The sequence below is a fragment of the Macaca mulatta genome, chromosome 19 (assembly GCF_049350105.2).
Source record: "Macaca mulatta isolate MMU2019108-1 chromosome 19, T2T-MMU8v2.0, whole genome shotgun sequence".
NCBI lineage: Eukaryota > Metazoa > Chordata > Mammalia > Primates > Cercopithecidae > Macaca > Macaca mulatta.
Window position 1 is genome coordinate 21,060,845 of NC_133424.1, and position 16,056 is coordinate 21,076,900.

Below are 16,056 nucleotides of genomic sequence, written 5' to 3' on the forward strand. Positions count from 1 at the left end.
GCTAATATTAAGCCCGCAACAGGAAATTATTAAAAGCCCAGTTAGTTCTTTCTGGGCAGCTGCTCCTGCAGATGTCCCAGCCTGCTCACCCCAGCCATAAAAGGAGCCTTTATCCTGAGAGAAACCACAGAGCCCTGGAAAACTGAGGCTCCGCAGGCAGACACAGTGGAGGTTAAGATGAAAGGAAACTGAGAGGGTCTTACTGATGATGAAGTTGTTGTTGTTTTGAAGTACTTTCTAGAATTTGTAAAATAAAAACATTAGATTTATATAAAAAAAAAGAATTCCAAAAATGTATTGCAACAGGAGGAAGTACCAACTAATTAAAAGATCTTTATGGCTTGCAAAGATGTAGGCAGAAAAGGACTGTCTTTCCTAGGGAGAAGCAAACAAGATTAGAAAGGAGGTGGGAGGGGAATGGTGAATAGAGGGTGGAAGAGTCAGATCTTTGATCAGAGAATGTTTTATACTGAAATCAGCATGTTCTTAGGAGGGGCTTAAAATGGGGTTGTATGTTGACTCAGACTAATGGTAGCTCAAAGTTCAGGAGCCTGAGGGAGGGAGATAAACTTAAGTAAAGTTTGATTAAGAAATATTTTATTTTAGGCCAGGTTGGTGGCTCACACCTGTAATCCCACACTTTGGGAGGCTGAGGCAGGCAGATCACCTGAGGTCAGGAGTTCAAGACCAGCCTGTCCAACATAGTGAAACCATGTCTCTACTAAAAATACAAAAATTATTGGGAGGCCAAGACAGATGGATCACATGAGGTCAGGAGTTTGAGATTATCTTGACCAACATGTAGAAACCCTGTCTCTACTAAAAAATATATATATATATTAGCCAGGTGTTATGGTGTATGCCTGTAATCCTGTTGGAGGCTGAAGGAATGAGGGTCATGACCAACTGAGTATACCACTGGAGGCTATATGAGAAAACAGTAAACTGTCCTTATGAAAGCAGGATGTTGACAAGCTGACAACTGTGTTTGCCACCAGAAGGAATGCTGAGAGAAATCTCATTCCAGGCACCATGTTCCTTGAGGTTATCTACAGAAACATCTGGAGCCTGTTGAACAAAGAAAGCAATCATGTGTGCCTTTGTTAAATCAAATAGTTGACTGACAGTTACTCCTTCCTCCCTGTTCACTAATCAAAGTGGGAACCTGTTCACTGTCACCCACTCATTCATTATGGGAGCAACCTTATCACTGTCAACCACTCGTTCAAAACAGCAGAAACCTGTTCACAGTCACCCACCCCTTCAACACAATAGGAACCTGTTCACTATCAGCCACACATTCATCACAGTGGGAACTTGTTCCTCTCAGCCATTCATTCACCTCAGTGGGAGCCAATTCACTGTCACCCACTCGTTCACTGTAACATAAAATTGTTCACTGTCATCCACTCAGTCACCAGAATGGGAACCTGTTAACTGTCACTCACTCATTCATCACACTGAAAACCTATTCACTGTCACCCACTCACTCATCACAGTGGGACCTGTTCACTGTCACCCACTCATTCACCACAGTGGCAACCTTTTCACTGTCAGCCCCTCATTCATCACAGTGGTAACCTGTTCACTGTCACCCACCTACTCATCACAATGGGAACCTGTTCATTGTCTCCCACTTATTTATTACAGGAGGAACCTGTTCACTGTCACTCATCTATCACAGTGTGAAATTGTTCACTGTCTCCCACTCTTTCATCACAGTAGGAACCTGTTCACTGTCAGACACTCATTCACCACACTGAAAGCCTGTTCACTGTCAGCCACTCACTCATCACAGTGGGAACCTGTTCACTGTCACCCACTCATTCATCATAGTGGGAACCTGTTTACTCTCAGCCGCTCATTCACTACAGTAGAATTTGTTCACTGTCATCCACTTGTCCACCGCAGTAGAAACCTTTTCACTTTCACCCAATCACTAATCACAGTGGCAACCTGTTCACTGTCACCCACTCATTCATTACCAGAGGAACATGATCACTGTCACCCCCTCGTTCAAAACAGTAGAATCCTATTGACAGTCACACACTCATTCACCACAGTAGGAACCTGTTCAGTGTCACCCACTCGATCATCACAGTAGTTCCATTCATCACAGTGGAAACCTTTTCCCCGTCAGCCACTCATTTACCACAGTGGGAACAAGTTCACTGTCACCCACTCGATCACCACAGTAGAAACCTGTGCACTGTCAGTCACTCAGTCACCAGAGTGGGAACCTGTTCACTGTCACTTACTCATTCACCACAGTGGAAACCTATTCTCTGTCAGTCACTAATTTATTGCAGTGGGAACCTGTTCACTGTCACCCACTCAGTCATCACAATGGGAACCTGTTTACTTTTAGCCGTTCATTCAGCATAGTGCAAACCAGTTCACTGTCACCCATTCATTCATCTCTGGGAGAACTTGTTTGCTGACACCCACTCATGCATCACAGCAGAAACCTGTTCACTGTCAATCACTCATTCATCACAGTGAGAATCTGTTCACTCTCAACCACCCTTTCACCACGGTGGGAAACTCTTCACTGTCACCCACTCACTCATCACAGTGTGTACCTCTTCTCTCTCACCCACTCATTTACCACTGTGGAAACCTGTTCACTGTCACCAACACATTCATCACTGTGGGAACGTGTTCACTGTCACCCACTTATTCATTACAGTAGAACCTGTTCAGTGTCACCCACTCACTCATCACAGTGCAAACCTGTTTACTGTCAGCCACTCATTCATTACAGGAGAAACCTGATCACTATCATCCACCATCTTAGAATTTTTTTCACTGCCACCCACTCATTCACCACAGTGGGAACTTTTTCCCTTCAGCCACTCATTCATCACAGTGGGAACCAGTTCACTGTCACCCACTCGTTCACCGCTATAGAAGCCTGTTCACTGTTGGCCACTCTGTCACTACAGTGGGAACCTGTTTACTGTCAGCCCCTCACTCATCACAGTGGGAAACTGTTTATTTTCACCCACTAATACACCACAGTCAGAACCTGTTCACTCACACCCACTCACTCGTCACAGTGGGAACCTGTTCACTGTCAGGCATTCATTCACCACAGTAGGAACCTGTTCAATTTCAGCTTCTCATTCACCACAGTGGGAACCTGTTCACTGTCAGGCATTCATTCACCACAGTAGGAACCTGCTCAATTTCAGCTTCTCATTCACCACAGTGGGAACCTGTTCACTGTCACCCACACAATCATCACATTGGAAACCTGTCCATTGCCTCCCACTCATTTATTACAGGATTAACCTGTTCACTGTTACACATTCATTCATCACAGTGAGAATCTGTTCACTGTCTCCCACTCATTAATCACAGGGGGAACATCTTCACTGTCTGATACCTATTCACCACAGTGGGAACCTGTTCACTGTCAGTCACTCACTCACCCCAGTGGAACCTGTTCACTCTCACCCACTTATTCACCATAGTGAGAACCTGTTCTCTGTCAGCCACTCATTCACCACAGTGGGAACCTGTTACTATCTCCCACTCAATCATCACAGTGGGAAACTATTCACTGTCACCCACTCATTCAACACAGTGGGAACCTGTTCACTCTCACCCACTCATTCATTACAGAAGGAACCTGTTCACTGTAACCCACTCATTCATCACAGTGAGAACCTGTTCAGCCATTGTGCCTGGCCAGAAAAGCTTTTAATAGTCTATTGACTGGGAACAGGAAAACCTTTTATAATCTAGAGCAAAGTGATTGAGTCTCCTTGCCACTTGCACTGCATCAAGACTTTGGGACCTTAAACCTTGGGTTCATAATCTTTAAACTCACAAGGGGCCCTATAAACTCTTGCAATCATATTGGAGATCTTAATTGGAGATTTTTAGGTAAAGCTAAGCAGAGAAGTTTCTCCTCAAAAGCAGATGGCAACCTTGACATAGATAGCTTTTTCCAGAATATCAAAAATGAGGACATCTCTGCTATCATGACACTCCTAGATCACTTTTTTTATGGCTCTACAAACAACAGAAATAAAAAAAGGGATCTCTGTGTGCACTCATGGTTTTGCAGCCAAATATATCAACAAACTTACGTCTGGATAGGTAAAAGATGAAGGGCCACTGTCAGTGAGAAATGGGAAATTTCTCACATTCTTGCTAAATGTGACATGGGAAATTTTTTGCCTCATAAGATAAGAAACAGAATATTAATCCACTGCTCTTGGAGCAACATTAACTTAAAGAGAAACTTATTCAGAATAAGTTAGAGAGCATTGCCAGGAGGCCATTACTCTTCTGAGTGGTCATGATTTGTTAGGTCTTTCTTTCAAAGGTTTAGAGTAAATGAGGCAATGGTTAGAAATTTATCTTCCATAATACGCTCTATAGCAGATTCTACTGTAAAGGCTATGGTTACCCAATAGACTTTAAAATTTTTTACTAAAGTCGTGCTAAATAAAAGAATGTATCTAGTTTACTTACTAGATAAACAGAGAAGTATCTGTGCAGTTGCTAGTATTTGTAGTTACACATGGAGAAATACATTGAGTATCACAGAGATTCAGTTGTAGGGGATTAATGAACACACTGCTTCGTTGAAATGAGGAGACAACTTATCTAGCTAATCATTTGATCTATTTAATCATAGTTGGTTAGTTCAATGGGGACCTTGGTTAAAAAGCATACTTCAGGCTGGGCATTGTGGTTCATGCCTGAAATCCTAGCACTTTGGGAGGCCAACGCAGGTGGATCACCTGAGGTCAGAAGTTTGAAACCAACCTGGCCAACATGTTGAAACCCCTTTCTACTAAAAATACAAAAATTAGCCAGCTGTGGTGACACACACCTGTAATCCCAGCAACTTGGGAGGCTGAGGCAGGAGAATCCCTTGAATCCCGGAGGTAGAGGTTGCAGTGAGCTGAGATCGCGCCATTGCACTCCAGCCTGCGTGGCAAGAGCAAGACTTTGTCTCAAAATAAATAAATAAATAAAACCATACTTCAAACTCTTGATATTATTTTCCTGATAGTCAAAATAATAGTCTTCCTACTGCACTCTTTTCTCTCAAAACTTAAAAATCTTTGCATGCAGTCATCTCTAGAATGTCAAGTGGTCTCTCTTTAACAGGAATGATGAAAACTTGAAGATGTATTTGACCGTGAGAACACCATAACCTATGAATGATCTGATAAGAACGGAAACCTAAAACAATGGAAACTGAGAGTGACACTAAAACCCTGAGGTTTGGTGACACTCTGACCTATGTGAAAACTTAATCAAAAGAGGGGAATTTTTTTAAACAAAATTATTAGAGGCCATCATTCTGGACTGAGCTTGTTCACTAGGCCCAAATAGACCAAAACAAACCAAAATGGAGTCATGCATGCTAAATGTGACATAGTCAAACTGAAAATTTAAAGAAATAGGTAGATTCTAAAACTGACGAGGTCTTGTTTTTCTTTTTTTTTTTTTTTTTTTTTTTTTTTTTGAGACGGAGTCTCGCTCTGTCCCCCAGGCTGGAGTGCAGTGGCCGGATGTCAGCTCACTGCAAGCTCCACCTCCCGGGTTCACGCCATTCTCCTGCCTCAGCCTCCCGAGTAGCTGGGACTACAGGCGCCCGCCTTCTTTTGTAAACAGCAGATTTCAATACAAGGAGGTCTCTTCTACTGTAATCCTTTTAAACAATAGTAACCCGAAGTCCTGTTTTTCACTTTACAAAACCCACAGTTCTACTATTTTACAGTGGAAATTGAGACTAAATATGTCTTTTTTTTTTTTCTTTTTTTTCTTTTTTTTTTTTTTTGAGACAGAGTCTCACTCTGTCACCTAGGCTGGAGTGCAGTGGCATGATCTCAGCTCACTGCAACCTCTGCCTCTCAGGTTCAAGGGATTCTCCTGCCTCAGCCTCCCAAGTAGCTGAGATTACAGGTGCCCACCACCACGCTCGGCTAATTTTTGTATTTTTAGTAGAGATGGGGTTTCACCATATTGGCCAGGCTGGTCTTGAACTCCTGACCTTGTGATCTGCCTGCCTTGGCCTCCCAAAGTGCTGGGATTACAGGCATGAGCCACTGCACCTGGTCATAAGTAAATTTTTGATGGTGACAAGGTAATATCAATGTCTAAAGTTTTGGGTTATTTCTCAAAATTGAGAAACTAACCAAATGGGAGATATTGTTAAATTAATTATAGCCTAAAGCTAACTCCTTTAATGTTTAATTTTGGTCAATAGGTTTTTCGGTACATAGTCAACTAAAACCTAACTGGATATCTAAATAGGTTTTTACCTATTCTTGTACCAACCACTATGTTTGTGCCAATAAAAGAACATCAACTGCTCAAACCATATTTAAATAAGGCAAATCCCAAGCTGTAATTAATCTGGCTGTTTCTGTACCACTTCTATTCTTTGTATGTCACTTTGCTTTCCCTGTGTATAACTCTTTTTTACCATGTGGCTGTGCTGGAGTCTCTCTGAGGCTACTCAGGACCCACAGGCTGCTTAATTTGCAAATTATTCTTTGCTCAATTAAACTAAGTTCTCTGAAATTATTTTTCTTTTAAAAATTTCCACGTTTTTATTATTATTATTATTTATTATTATTATTTGAGACAGTGTCTCGCTGGAGCGCAGTGGCACAATCTCGGCTCACTGCAACCTCTGCCTCCTGGGTTCAAATGATTATCATGCCTCAGCCTCCTGAGTAGCTGGGATTACAGGCGCGAGATAGCACACTCGACTAATTTTGTATTTTGAGTAGAGACGGGGTTTTACCATGTTGGTCAGGCTGGTCTTGAACTCCCAACATCAGGTGATCTGCCATCTCAGCATCCCAAAGTGCTGGGATTACAGGTGTGAGCCACCACACCTGGCCTCAAATTTGTTCTATGATAAAAAATAAGCGATGTGTTGTTGGGTTTTGATTATCTAAAACAAGTTATGTTTTCCAAATTACTCTATATCAGCTATGTCAGCTATTTTTTCCAAATTATTCTATGTTCTTTCAAAATGCTTTTGCAATTTCTTTTTTGTTTTTGTTTCATTTTGTTTGAGACAGTCTCACTCTATCAACCAGGCTGGAGTGCAGTGGTGTAAGCAATCATGGCTTAATCCAGCTTCCACCTTCCAGGCTTAAACAATCCTCCTGCCCTGGACACCTGAGTATCATCATGCCTGGTTAATTTTTTAAATTTCTTTTATTGAGACAGGATCTTATTATGTTGCCCAGGCTGCACTTGAGCTCCTGAGCTTAAATGATTCTCCCATCTCAGCCACCCAAAGTGTTGGAATTACAGATTTGGGCCACTATGCGCTTCAGTAATTTCTTGAGATTTTTCCCAATAATAAAAAATACTTTATGGGCACACATCTACAAGCAATCTGGCTTTTATTTTAGAAATGTCACTCTCCAGGATTTTAAGAGTCTATGACAGCTACTTGAGTAGTGTGATCCATGGAGGTACATAGGCTTTGGAGTTAGACAGAGTTGATCCTGAGTCCTGGCCCAAGCCACTCAGTAGCTGTGGGTGTTTGGACAATTTTTTGATGTTGAAGAGTTCTACAGACCGCATATGCAGAAAAAGCAGAATGGACTGGGCACGGTGGCTCACGCCTGTAAGTCCAGCACTTTGGGAAGCTGAATTGGGCAGATCACGACGTCAGATTATCGAGACCATCCTGGCCAACATGGAGAAACCCCATCTCTACTAAAAATACAAAAATTAGCTGGGTGTGGTGGTGCAGGCCTGTAATCTGAGCTACTCAGGAGACTGAGGCATGAGAATCACTTGAACGCAGGAGGCAGAGGTTGCAGTGAGCCAAGATCGCGCCACTGCACTCCAGCCTGGTGACAGAGTGAGACTCCATCTCAAAAAAAAAAAAACAAAAAACAAAAAAACAAGCAGAAGGATACTGATTGCAAATATGGTAGCAATTTTTCATCCCTCCTGTACCCATGTACATTGACAGGTGCTTTTACAGCCATTCCCATGAAGATTCAGAATCTATTTTCCAAACGCTTGATCTGGCTGGCCTTATTTGCTCATGGCAGTAGAAACCTGAGAACATGACAATGTGTTGGTTTGGAGCCTAGGCTCAAACAATTTTGACTGCTTATGTTTTTCTTTTCTTTTCTCTGTTTTTTTCCTTTTTTGAGAGGAGTCTTTCTCTCTGTCACCCAGGCTGGAGGGCAGTGGCATGATCTCGGCTCACTGCAACCTCCACCTCCCAGATTCAGGCAATTCTCCTGACTCAGCCTCCTGAGTAGCTGAGACTACAGGTGTGTGCCACCACACCCAGCTAATTTTTGTGTTTTTAGTAGAGGTGACGTTTCACCATGTTGACCAGACTGGTTTCAAACTCCTGACCTAACCTGATCCTCCCGCCTTGGCCTATTAAAGTTCTGGAATTACAGGCATGAGCCAGCATGCCTGGCATGCTTCTGTTTTTCTTTCAGAATGCTGCCATCTTCATGAAAAAAAGCCCATATTAGGCCAGGCGCGGTAGCTCACACCTGTAATCCCAGCACTTTGGGAGGCCAACGTGGGCGGATCACAAGGTCAGGAGATGGAGACTATCCTGGCTAACATGGTGAAACACCGTCTCTACTAAAAATACAAAAAAATTAGCCGGGCATGGTAGTGGTCGCCTGTAATCCCAGCTACTCAGGAGGCTGAGGCATGAGAATCACTTGAACCCAGGAGGTGGAGCTTGCAGTGAACAGATATCGCACCACTGCACTCCACCCTGGGTGACAGAACAAGACTCCATCTCAAAAAAAGAAAAAAGAAAAAAAAAAAAAGCCCGTATTAGCCAACTGGAGTATAAGATACTATGAAGAGGAGAAGCAAGGTATCCCTGTTGACAGTCCCAGAAGCAGAAGCTCACCTCTGCAAGCACAGTTGCTTTCCTAGTCAATGAGCAGCTCATGATAGATACATATCTGAAGGAGCTTAGCTGAGAATAGAAGAATGGCCCCACTGAGCCCAGCCTAAATGACTGAGCATTTCAATTATGAACTAATCAGTTTTGGATGGTTTATTATGCTGCCATAGCCAACTAATGCATGCACCCAGTGCAGACAGAATGCTAAGATTTAATGACAGGTTGATTACTAGTTACCTTCTAACATTGGGCACCATAAAAGTACTGATATTTTTTCCCATTTAAAGTTAGATATCTAGTAAGATAATATTGAGAAATGCAGAAATATGGCCGGGGGTGGTGGCTCACACCTATAATCCCTGTACTTTGGGAGGCCAAGGCGGTTGGATCACCTGAGGGTGGGAGTTCAAGACCAGCCTGACCAACATGGAGAAATCCCGTCTCTACTAAAAATACAAAAAAATTAGCCAGGCGTGGTGGCGCATGCCTCTAATCCCAGCTACTCGGGAGGCTGAGGTAGGAGAATCGCTTGAACCCAGGAGGCAGACATTGCGGTGAGCCAAGACCTTGCCATTGCACTTTAACCTGGGCAACAAGAGTGAAACTCCATCTCAAAAAAAAAAAAAAAAAAAGAAATGCCGAAATACATGTGGACATGTATGCATGTGATTGGTGCTTATATTCACTCAGTTTCCCACACCACAGGAGAAAACAGCTAACCACAGCCTGACCATTAGGGTCATGGTCAAATAGCAAAATAAGTGTGCCTTTAATCTATTTTCTTCCTATATAAACATTAAAGGTCAAGACTGTCAACAGATCTGAAGACATAGATTTTTTTCTCCTGTGGCCCCATCATCCTTTGTTCACTGTCTGATCTCTGAAAGAAAGGTGGGCAACAGGTGGTAAGCAGTGGTTTACCTGTGGTTTATTTCTGCTGCTATCAGTTTTTTCTATAACCAGTATTTGTTCCACCCTCGGAACTGAAAAGAGATGTTGATAAATAGAGGCTGTCCCCTCACCTGTGGCAAAAAAGGGGTGTTCAGGCCCTCCACCCCCACTGACATCACAGCTGTACTTCAGTGTGGCAGCTATTGGCCATGTGTGGCTACTGGGTGCCTGGAATGTGGCTGGTCTGAACTGCAATGTGCTGGAAAGGTAAAATACAGAATTAGTTTCAAAGATTTTGTTTCAAATGTATATATACTTCATTAATAATTACATATTGCTCACATATTAAAATGAAAATATTTTGAATATATTGGGTTAATTAAATTGTTACAATCAATTCCACTTGTTTCTTCGTTCTTGTTAAAGTTTGGCTACTAGAAAATTTTAAATTCACATGTGACTCACATTTTATTTCAGACGATTGCCTGATCGAAGGACCAGAATACAGGGAGGTCATAAAATCTAAAATTTTAGAACAATTGTTGTTAAACTTTGTTCATTTGTGAATAGCCATACAATATATTATTTTTGAATGCATATAACTTGATACACGAGGTTAAGGGCAAATACCCTCTGGTGTGGGCCTGACTCAGCTCAGGAAGGAAGCCCTGTCTGAAAAGGCTGCAGCCTAGGCTGTCACTCTTTCTTCTTTCAGCCCAGCATCCAATCACATCTTCTGTCACTCACGGCCTGAAAAGACGTGCCTTAAATATTATCCAATCAGAGACGCTGGGCTGGGAACCGTCCAATCAGGAACGCAGCTGGAGCAGACAGGGCGGCTTCCGGGATGTGGCGGGGCCTTTGTCTCTCGCTGCAGCCTGTGCTCCAGGTCTTGTCTTCTCTGTTCTGTGTCCTCTGCTCCTAGAGGCCCAGCCTCTGTGTCCCTGTAACCTGCAGGTATTGGGTGATCCACAACTAAGACGCTGGGACCCCCTGGAAGCCTAGAAATGGTGAGAGTGCTGGGTGCGCCATCCCGAGAGGGGAAAGGGGTTGGTTGAAACCGGTGGGAAGCGGCTGTGGCGGGACTCGGGCCTCCCTGTAGTCCGCTCCACAATCTGCGCTCGGAGTTCTTTTTGCCCAGCTCGGCCCTAGTCCCCTTCAGCCATAAGATGGCGGCTGCGCTGACAGCCGTGCCCGGGCGTCCTGTCTCTTCCGTGCACAGTGACTGTGCCCTGGACTGGAGCCCTCTCTGGGCAGCTCTGCATCCTCAGCACCGCGTCTCTCCTTGATTGAGCAAGGCCCACGGGAGGGTCGTCAGGGGAGAATCCTGACTCGGGGTGCGGGTTCATGAATGGGAAGAGCTTTGGTCTTTGGGGTTCCCAGTTCCTCTTTCTTTTCTATTAAAAATGTATGGGGGGACGGGCGCTGTGGCTCACGCCTATAGTTTCAGCACTTTGGGAAGCCGAGGTGGGCGGATCATCTGAGGTCAGGAGTTCAAGACCATCCTGGCCCACATGGTGAAACCCCGTCTCAATTAAAAAAAAAAAACACACACACAAAAATTAGCCGGGCGTCATGGCTTGCGCCTACAATCCCAGCTACTCAGGAGGCTGAGGCAGGAGAATCGCTTGAACCCGGGAGGCGGAGGTTGCAGTGAGCCGAGATCGCGCTACTGCACTCCAGCCTGGGCAAGAGGAGCGAAACTCCGTCTCAAAAAAAAAAAAAAAAAAAAAAGTATAGGAGTCACCGCAAAAGTATTAAAGAACTTAAAAAGTGGTTCAAGTATTGTAGAGCACTCAGCTATGGCTTGTAGTTTGTGGTCCATGGGAGGCTTGAATAAAAGACTTTTATAAGGTGCATGATGAAGAACATCAAATTTAGTAATTGGTTAGGTACAGTTATGTAGTCTCTTAATTTGTACGATCGTGTTGGCAATTTTCAGGTTATGTAATCAGAGTTTAATTGGCAGTTTATAGTTGGTTAAGCCTGAATTTTGTTTTCCCCGATGTGGTAATTTACTAAAAAATACATTATTAGTTAGATTTTTTTAAAAAGGAGGACCCCAGGAACTAGAGCCACCTCAGTCTAATTGCCTGCCACTGAATTATTTGCACAGTCCACAGGGTACTTCTTTTCCCCTGCATTTTTCACACGTGTCTCAAGCAGGGTCTCAAATCTAGTTCTTACTCCGTGTTCTTCCAGATTAACTCTGATTTACAGTAAAATACTAAATTTCCAGTGTCGTTGACATTCCCAAATGCCACCTTCCCCTCCCTGATACACATAATCAATTATTTGTCCTTTGTTGTACATTTTATTATATTTCAATTAATAATTCTTTGACAAACCATTGGATGGCACTATTGAAAACATTGTCTTCTGTTTGTAAATATTTCCCATGAGAAGAAAGCGAATAATAATCCCTGACACTATATGGTAAAAAAATCTCTGTGTCTCTTCCTTTTATCTTCCCTAGGCACAGAATTCCTATCAGAATGGTGTTGGGTCAAGGTTTCCATTTGGAAACTTTATGGGGTGATGGATCATCAGCCACTCTTCAGTTTTTTCCTGGTCCTGGGTTTTCAGTACTGTCTGGGGATAAACCAAGATGCCCACCACGGTGGCTCTGTTGGCTAGAGTGTCTAGTGAATATCAGCTCCTGGGTCATTTTCTCTCACAGGACAACCTGAGGTATGAAGTGTATCCCATCAAGGGAGCAGGTAGATACCCTGGGTGTGAGTGCAGTCTCCTGGTGTATTCTTCCTTTGAAAAGCTAACTCCTTGAGACATTAAGATTGACTTCATCCGGCTGGGCGCGGTGGCTCACACCTGTAATCCCAGCACTTTGGGAGGCCGAGGTGGGCGGATCACGAGGTCAGGAGTTTGAGACAAGCATGGCCAATATAGTGAAACCCCGTCTCTACTAAAAATATAAAAATTAGCCAGGCATGGTGGCACACACCTGTAATCCCAGCTACTAGGGGGGCTGAGGCAGAAGAATTGCTTGAACCCGGGAGGCAGAGGTTGCAGTGAGCCGAGATCGCACCACTGCACTCTAGCCTGGGCGAAAGAGCGAGACTGTATTTAAAAAAAAAAAAAAAAAAAAAAAAAGATTGACTTCACCCAACCCAGCTTCTATTTCTTTTTTTTTTTTTTGAGACGGAGTCTCGGTCTGTCGCCCAGGCTGGAGTGCAGTGGCCGGATCTCAGCTCACTGCAAGCTCCGCCTCCCGGGTTCACGCCATTCTCCTGCCTCAGCCTCCCGAGTAGCTGGGACTACAGGCGCCCACCGCCTCGCCCGGCTAGTTTTTTGTATTTTTTAGTAGAGACGGGGTTTCACTGGGTTATCCAGGATGGTCTCGATCTCCTGACCTCGTGATCCGCCGGTCTCGGCCTCCCAAAGTGCTGGGATTACAGGCTTGAGCCACCGCGCCCGGCCCAGCTTCTATTTCTTGGAGACACATTGCTGGTCAGCCAGTCAGATGCTGGTATTGAGAGAAAAATGCAGAAATAATTTTTACCCCCTGGATTCTCTTAAGATTTGTGAAAGAACAAATAGTATCCCAAAAGACAGAAAAAAGTCACCCCAGTGAGATGGTGCAAGAACTTGCAAACTAAAATGCACTTGGGGCAGTCACTGGGGTATAGTGCAGTGTCTCTTGAGAGGCTAGTCATTGAGAACTTTAGTGAGCAGGAGTGGGTGGGAGAATCTTTCAAGTGATTGAGTGGCCTGACTTGACACATAGGTCAGACACATGTGTTTTCTAATCAGCACTGTCACTCCATGGGTTTGTCACCTTGAAAAGATTTGTTCGCTTATTTTGACTTCAGCTTCTTTTAATTGTAAATTGCATTTAATTAGTGAAGTTTAAAAGGCACAAAAATATTTGCATAGGGTGTGAAAGAAGAGGGTTTTAGAAAAAAAAATTAAACTCTGATCATATATTCCATTTGTTAAGAATTCTCATTTACCTTTTCCTTTGTCAGTGTGAGTTTAAAATTTTTCTCAGGTGTGCTTATGGCTGGGTGATTCTAAACAGAATTCCAAGTCTTAGCTTTTAGAATGTTATCAAGAAGAAAATTAGGAAAAATCTCTCTTCCATTTTGGCTGTAGAAAATAAATAGATTTCCACAAGAGAATGTGGTGTATAATTGGTGAGTTACATAGATTCATGAAAACATCAATTTCTCTTTTTGCAGGGTAAAGTTGTGACAGTGAATATTTCTGTCCCATATCCTGTTATCTTGATTTTTAAGTTTCATGCTAAATTTTATGAGATGAAACTTGGTACCTCTTAGAAGGTACCTCTTAGAAGTGTTCCCATGACTAATTGTTTACTACATGATTTTTAATAGAAATAATAAAATAATATGTTTATTGTTGAAAAGGAATAGGTGCTTTTGCTTTTCTAATTGAGGTATAAAATGTAAGCACCAAAAATTTTCTTTTTTTATATGAACACAATGTTTGAGTGATTTCATTGGAGTTTTCAGTTTTAAAAACCAAGGGAATAAATCTGATGTGGAAATTAAAGCTTGAACCCAGTGACTGCAATGTAAGGCTAATATTAAGCCTACAATAAAAGGTTATTAAACGCCCAGTTAGTTCTTTCTGGGGAGCCTCCCCTGCAGATGTCCCAGCCTGCTCACCCCAGCCATGGAAGAAGTCTTTATCCTAAGAGAATCTCCAAAGCCCTGGAAAGCTGGGGCCCCACCGGCAAATGCAGTTAAGGTTAAGATGAAAGGAAACTGGGAGTCTTACTGATGAGAAACTTTTTTATTGTTTTGAGGCACTTTCTAGACTTTGTAAAATAAAACAAAGTTAGATTTGTGTAAAAAAAAAAAAAAAAAAAAAAGAATTCCAGCGGAATATTGCAACAGGAGGAAGTACCAACTATATAATCTTTATGGCTTGCAAAGTTTAAGCAGACAAAGGCTTTGTTTCCTAGGGAGGCGCATAAAAGTTTAGAAGAAAGGTGGGAGGGGAATGGCAAATGGAGAGGGAAAAAAATCAGATTTTAGATCAGAGAATGTTTTACCCTGAAGTCAGCATGTTTGTAGGAGGGACATAAAATGGGGTTGTATGTTGACTCACACTCAGGGTAGCTCAAAGTTCAGGAGCCTGTGGGAAAAAAAATAAAGTTAAGTGACATTTGATTAAGAAGTATTTTATTTCTGTGCATGGTGGCTCATGCCTGTAATCCTAGCACTTTGGGAGGCTGAGGTGGGCACTTTACCTGAGGTCAGGAGTTTGAGACCAGCCTGACCAACACAAAGAAACCCTGTCTCTACTAAAAATACAAAATTAGCCAGGCATGGTGGTACATGCCTGTGATCCCAGCTACTCGGGAGGCTGAGGCAGGAGAATCCCTTGAACCCAGGAGGCGGAGGTTGTGGTGAGCCGATATTGTGCCATTGCACTCTGTCTCAAAAAAAAATAAAAATTAAAAAAATAAATAAAGTATTTTATTTAGACCAGTGAAGACAAATTCCAACACCTACTCAAAAATTCAGCTGATTTTTTAATGAGAAAAGGAAGAAAATGTGTAGAGTATATATCTGGCTATGTGATAGGTAAGAAAAGGGAGCACCTTCTAAGTCATAAATAAAGAAGGGTGTTTCTGACCGGGTATGGTGGCTCACGCCTGTAATCCCAACACTTTGGGAGGCCGAGGCGTGAGGATCATGATGTCAGGAGTTCAACACCAGCCTGGCCAAAATGGTGAAACCCTGTCTCTACTAAAAATACAAAAATTAGCCGGGCGTGTTGGTATGTGCCTGTAGTCCCAGCTACTTGGGAGGCTGAGGCAGAAGAATCTCTTGAAGCGGGAGGCGGAGTTTGCAGTGAGCCGAGGTCGTGCCACTACACTCCACCCTGGAGACAGAGCAAGACTCCGTCTGAGGGGGAAAGAAAAAAAAGTGTTTCTTTTTATAAACTGTTGCTGGAGCACACAAAGGATGAATGTTATTAATCACAGCTATTTTCCAGGATTATGTATCTGTTTCATTTTTCCCCACTTCTTTATTCTCTACATTACTTTCATTTGACTTTTTCTGGGTTGTGTCTTTTATAATAAACCAGTAAACATAACTACGATGTTTGCTGAGTTCTGCGAGTAGCTCTATCAAATTATTGAACTAGAGGGAGGTTATGGGAATCCCCACATTTTAAACTACTAGTAGCTCAGAAGCATAGATTGGCCTATGGGGTTTGTGACTGGCATCTGTAATGAGGACAATGTTGTGGGACCGAACCCTGAATCAGGGTCTGTGCTGACT

The 16,056-nt window shown here is 42.9% G+C and overlaps 2 protein-coding genes across 2 annotated transcripts in view; one reads left to right on the plus strand and one right to left on the minus strand.

Moving 5' to 3' along the window:
* Positions 1 to 16,056, minus strand: part of LOC693803 (uncharacterized) — a 529,045-nt gene that overhangs the window by 144,104 nt on the left and 368,885 nt on the right.
* Positions 10,636 to 16,056, plus strand: part of LOC720437 (uncharacterized) — a 219,864-nt gene continuing 214,443 nt past the window's right edge. The window contains 1 exon segment of the mRNA XM_077978584.1: positions 10,636 to 10,788. Coding sequence (XP_077834710.1) covers positions 10,786 to 10,788 — 3 coding nt within the window. The 5' untranslated portion in view covers positions 10,636 to 10,785.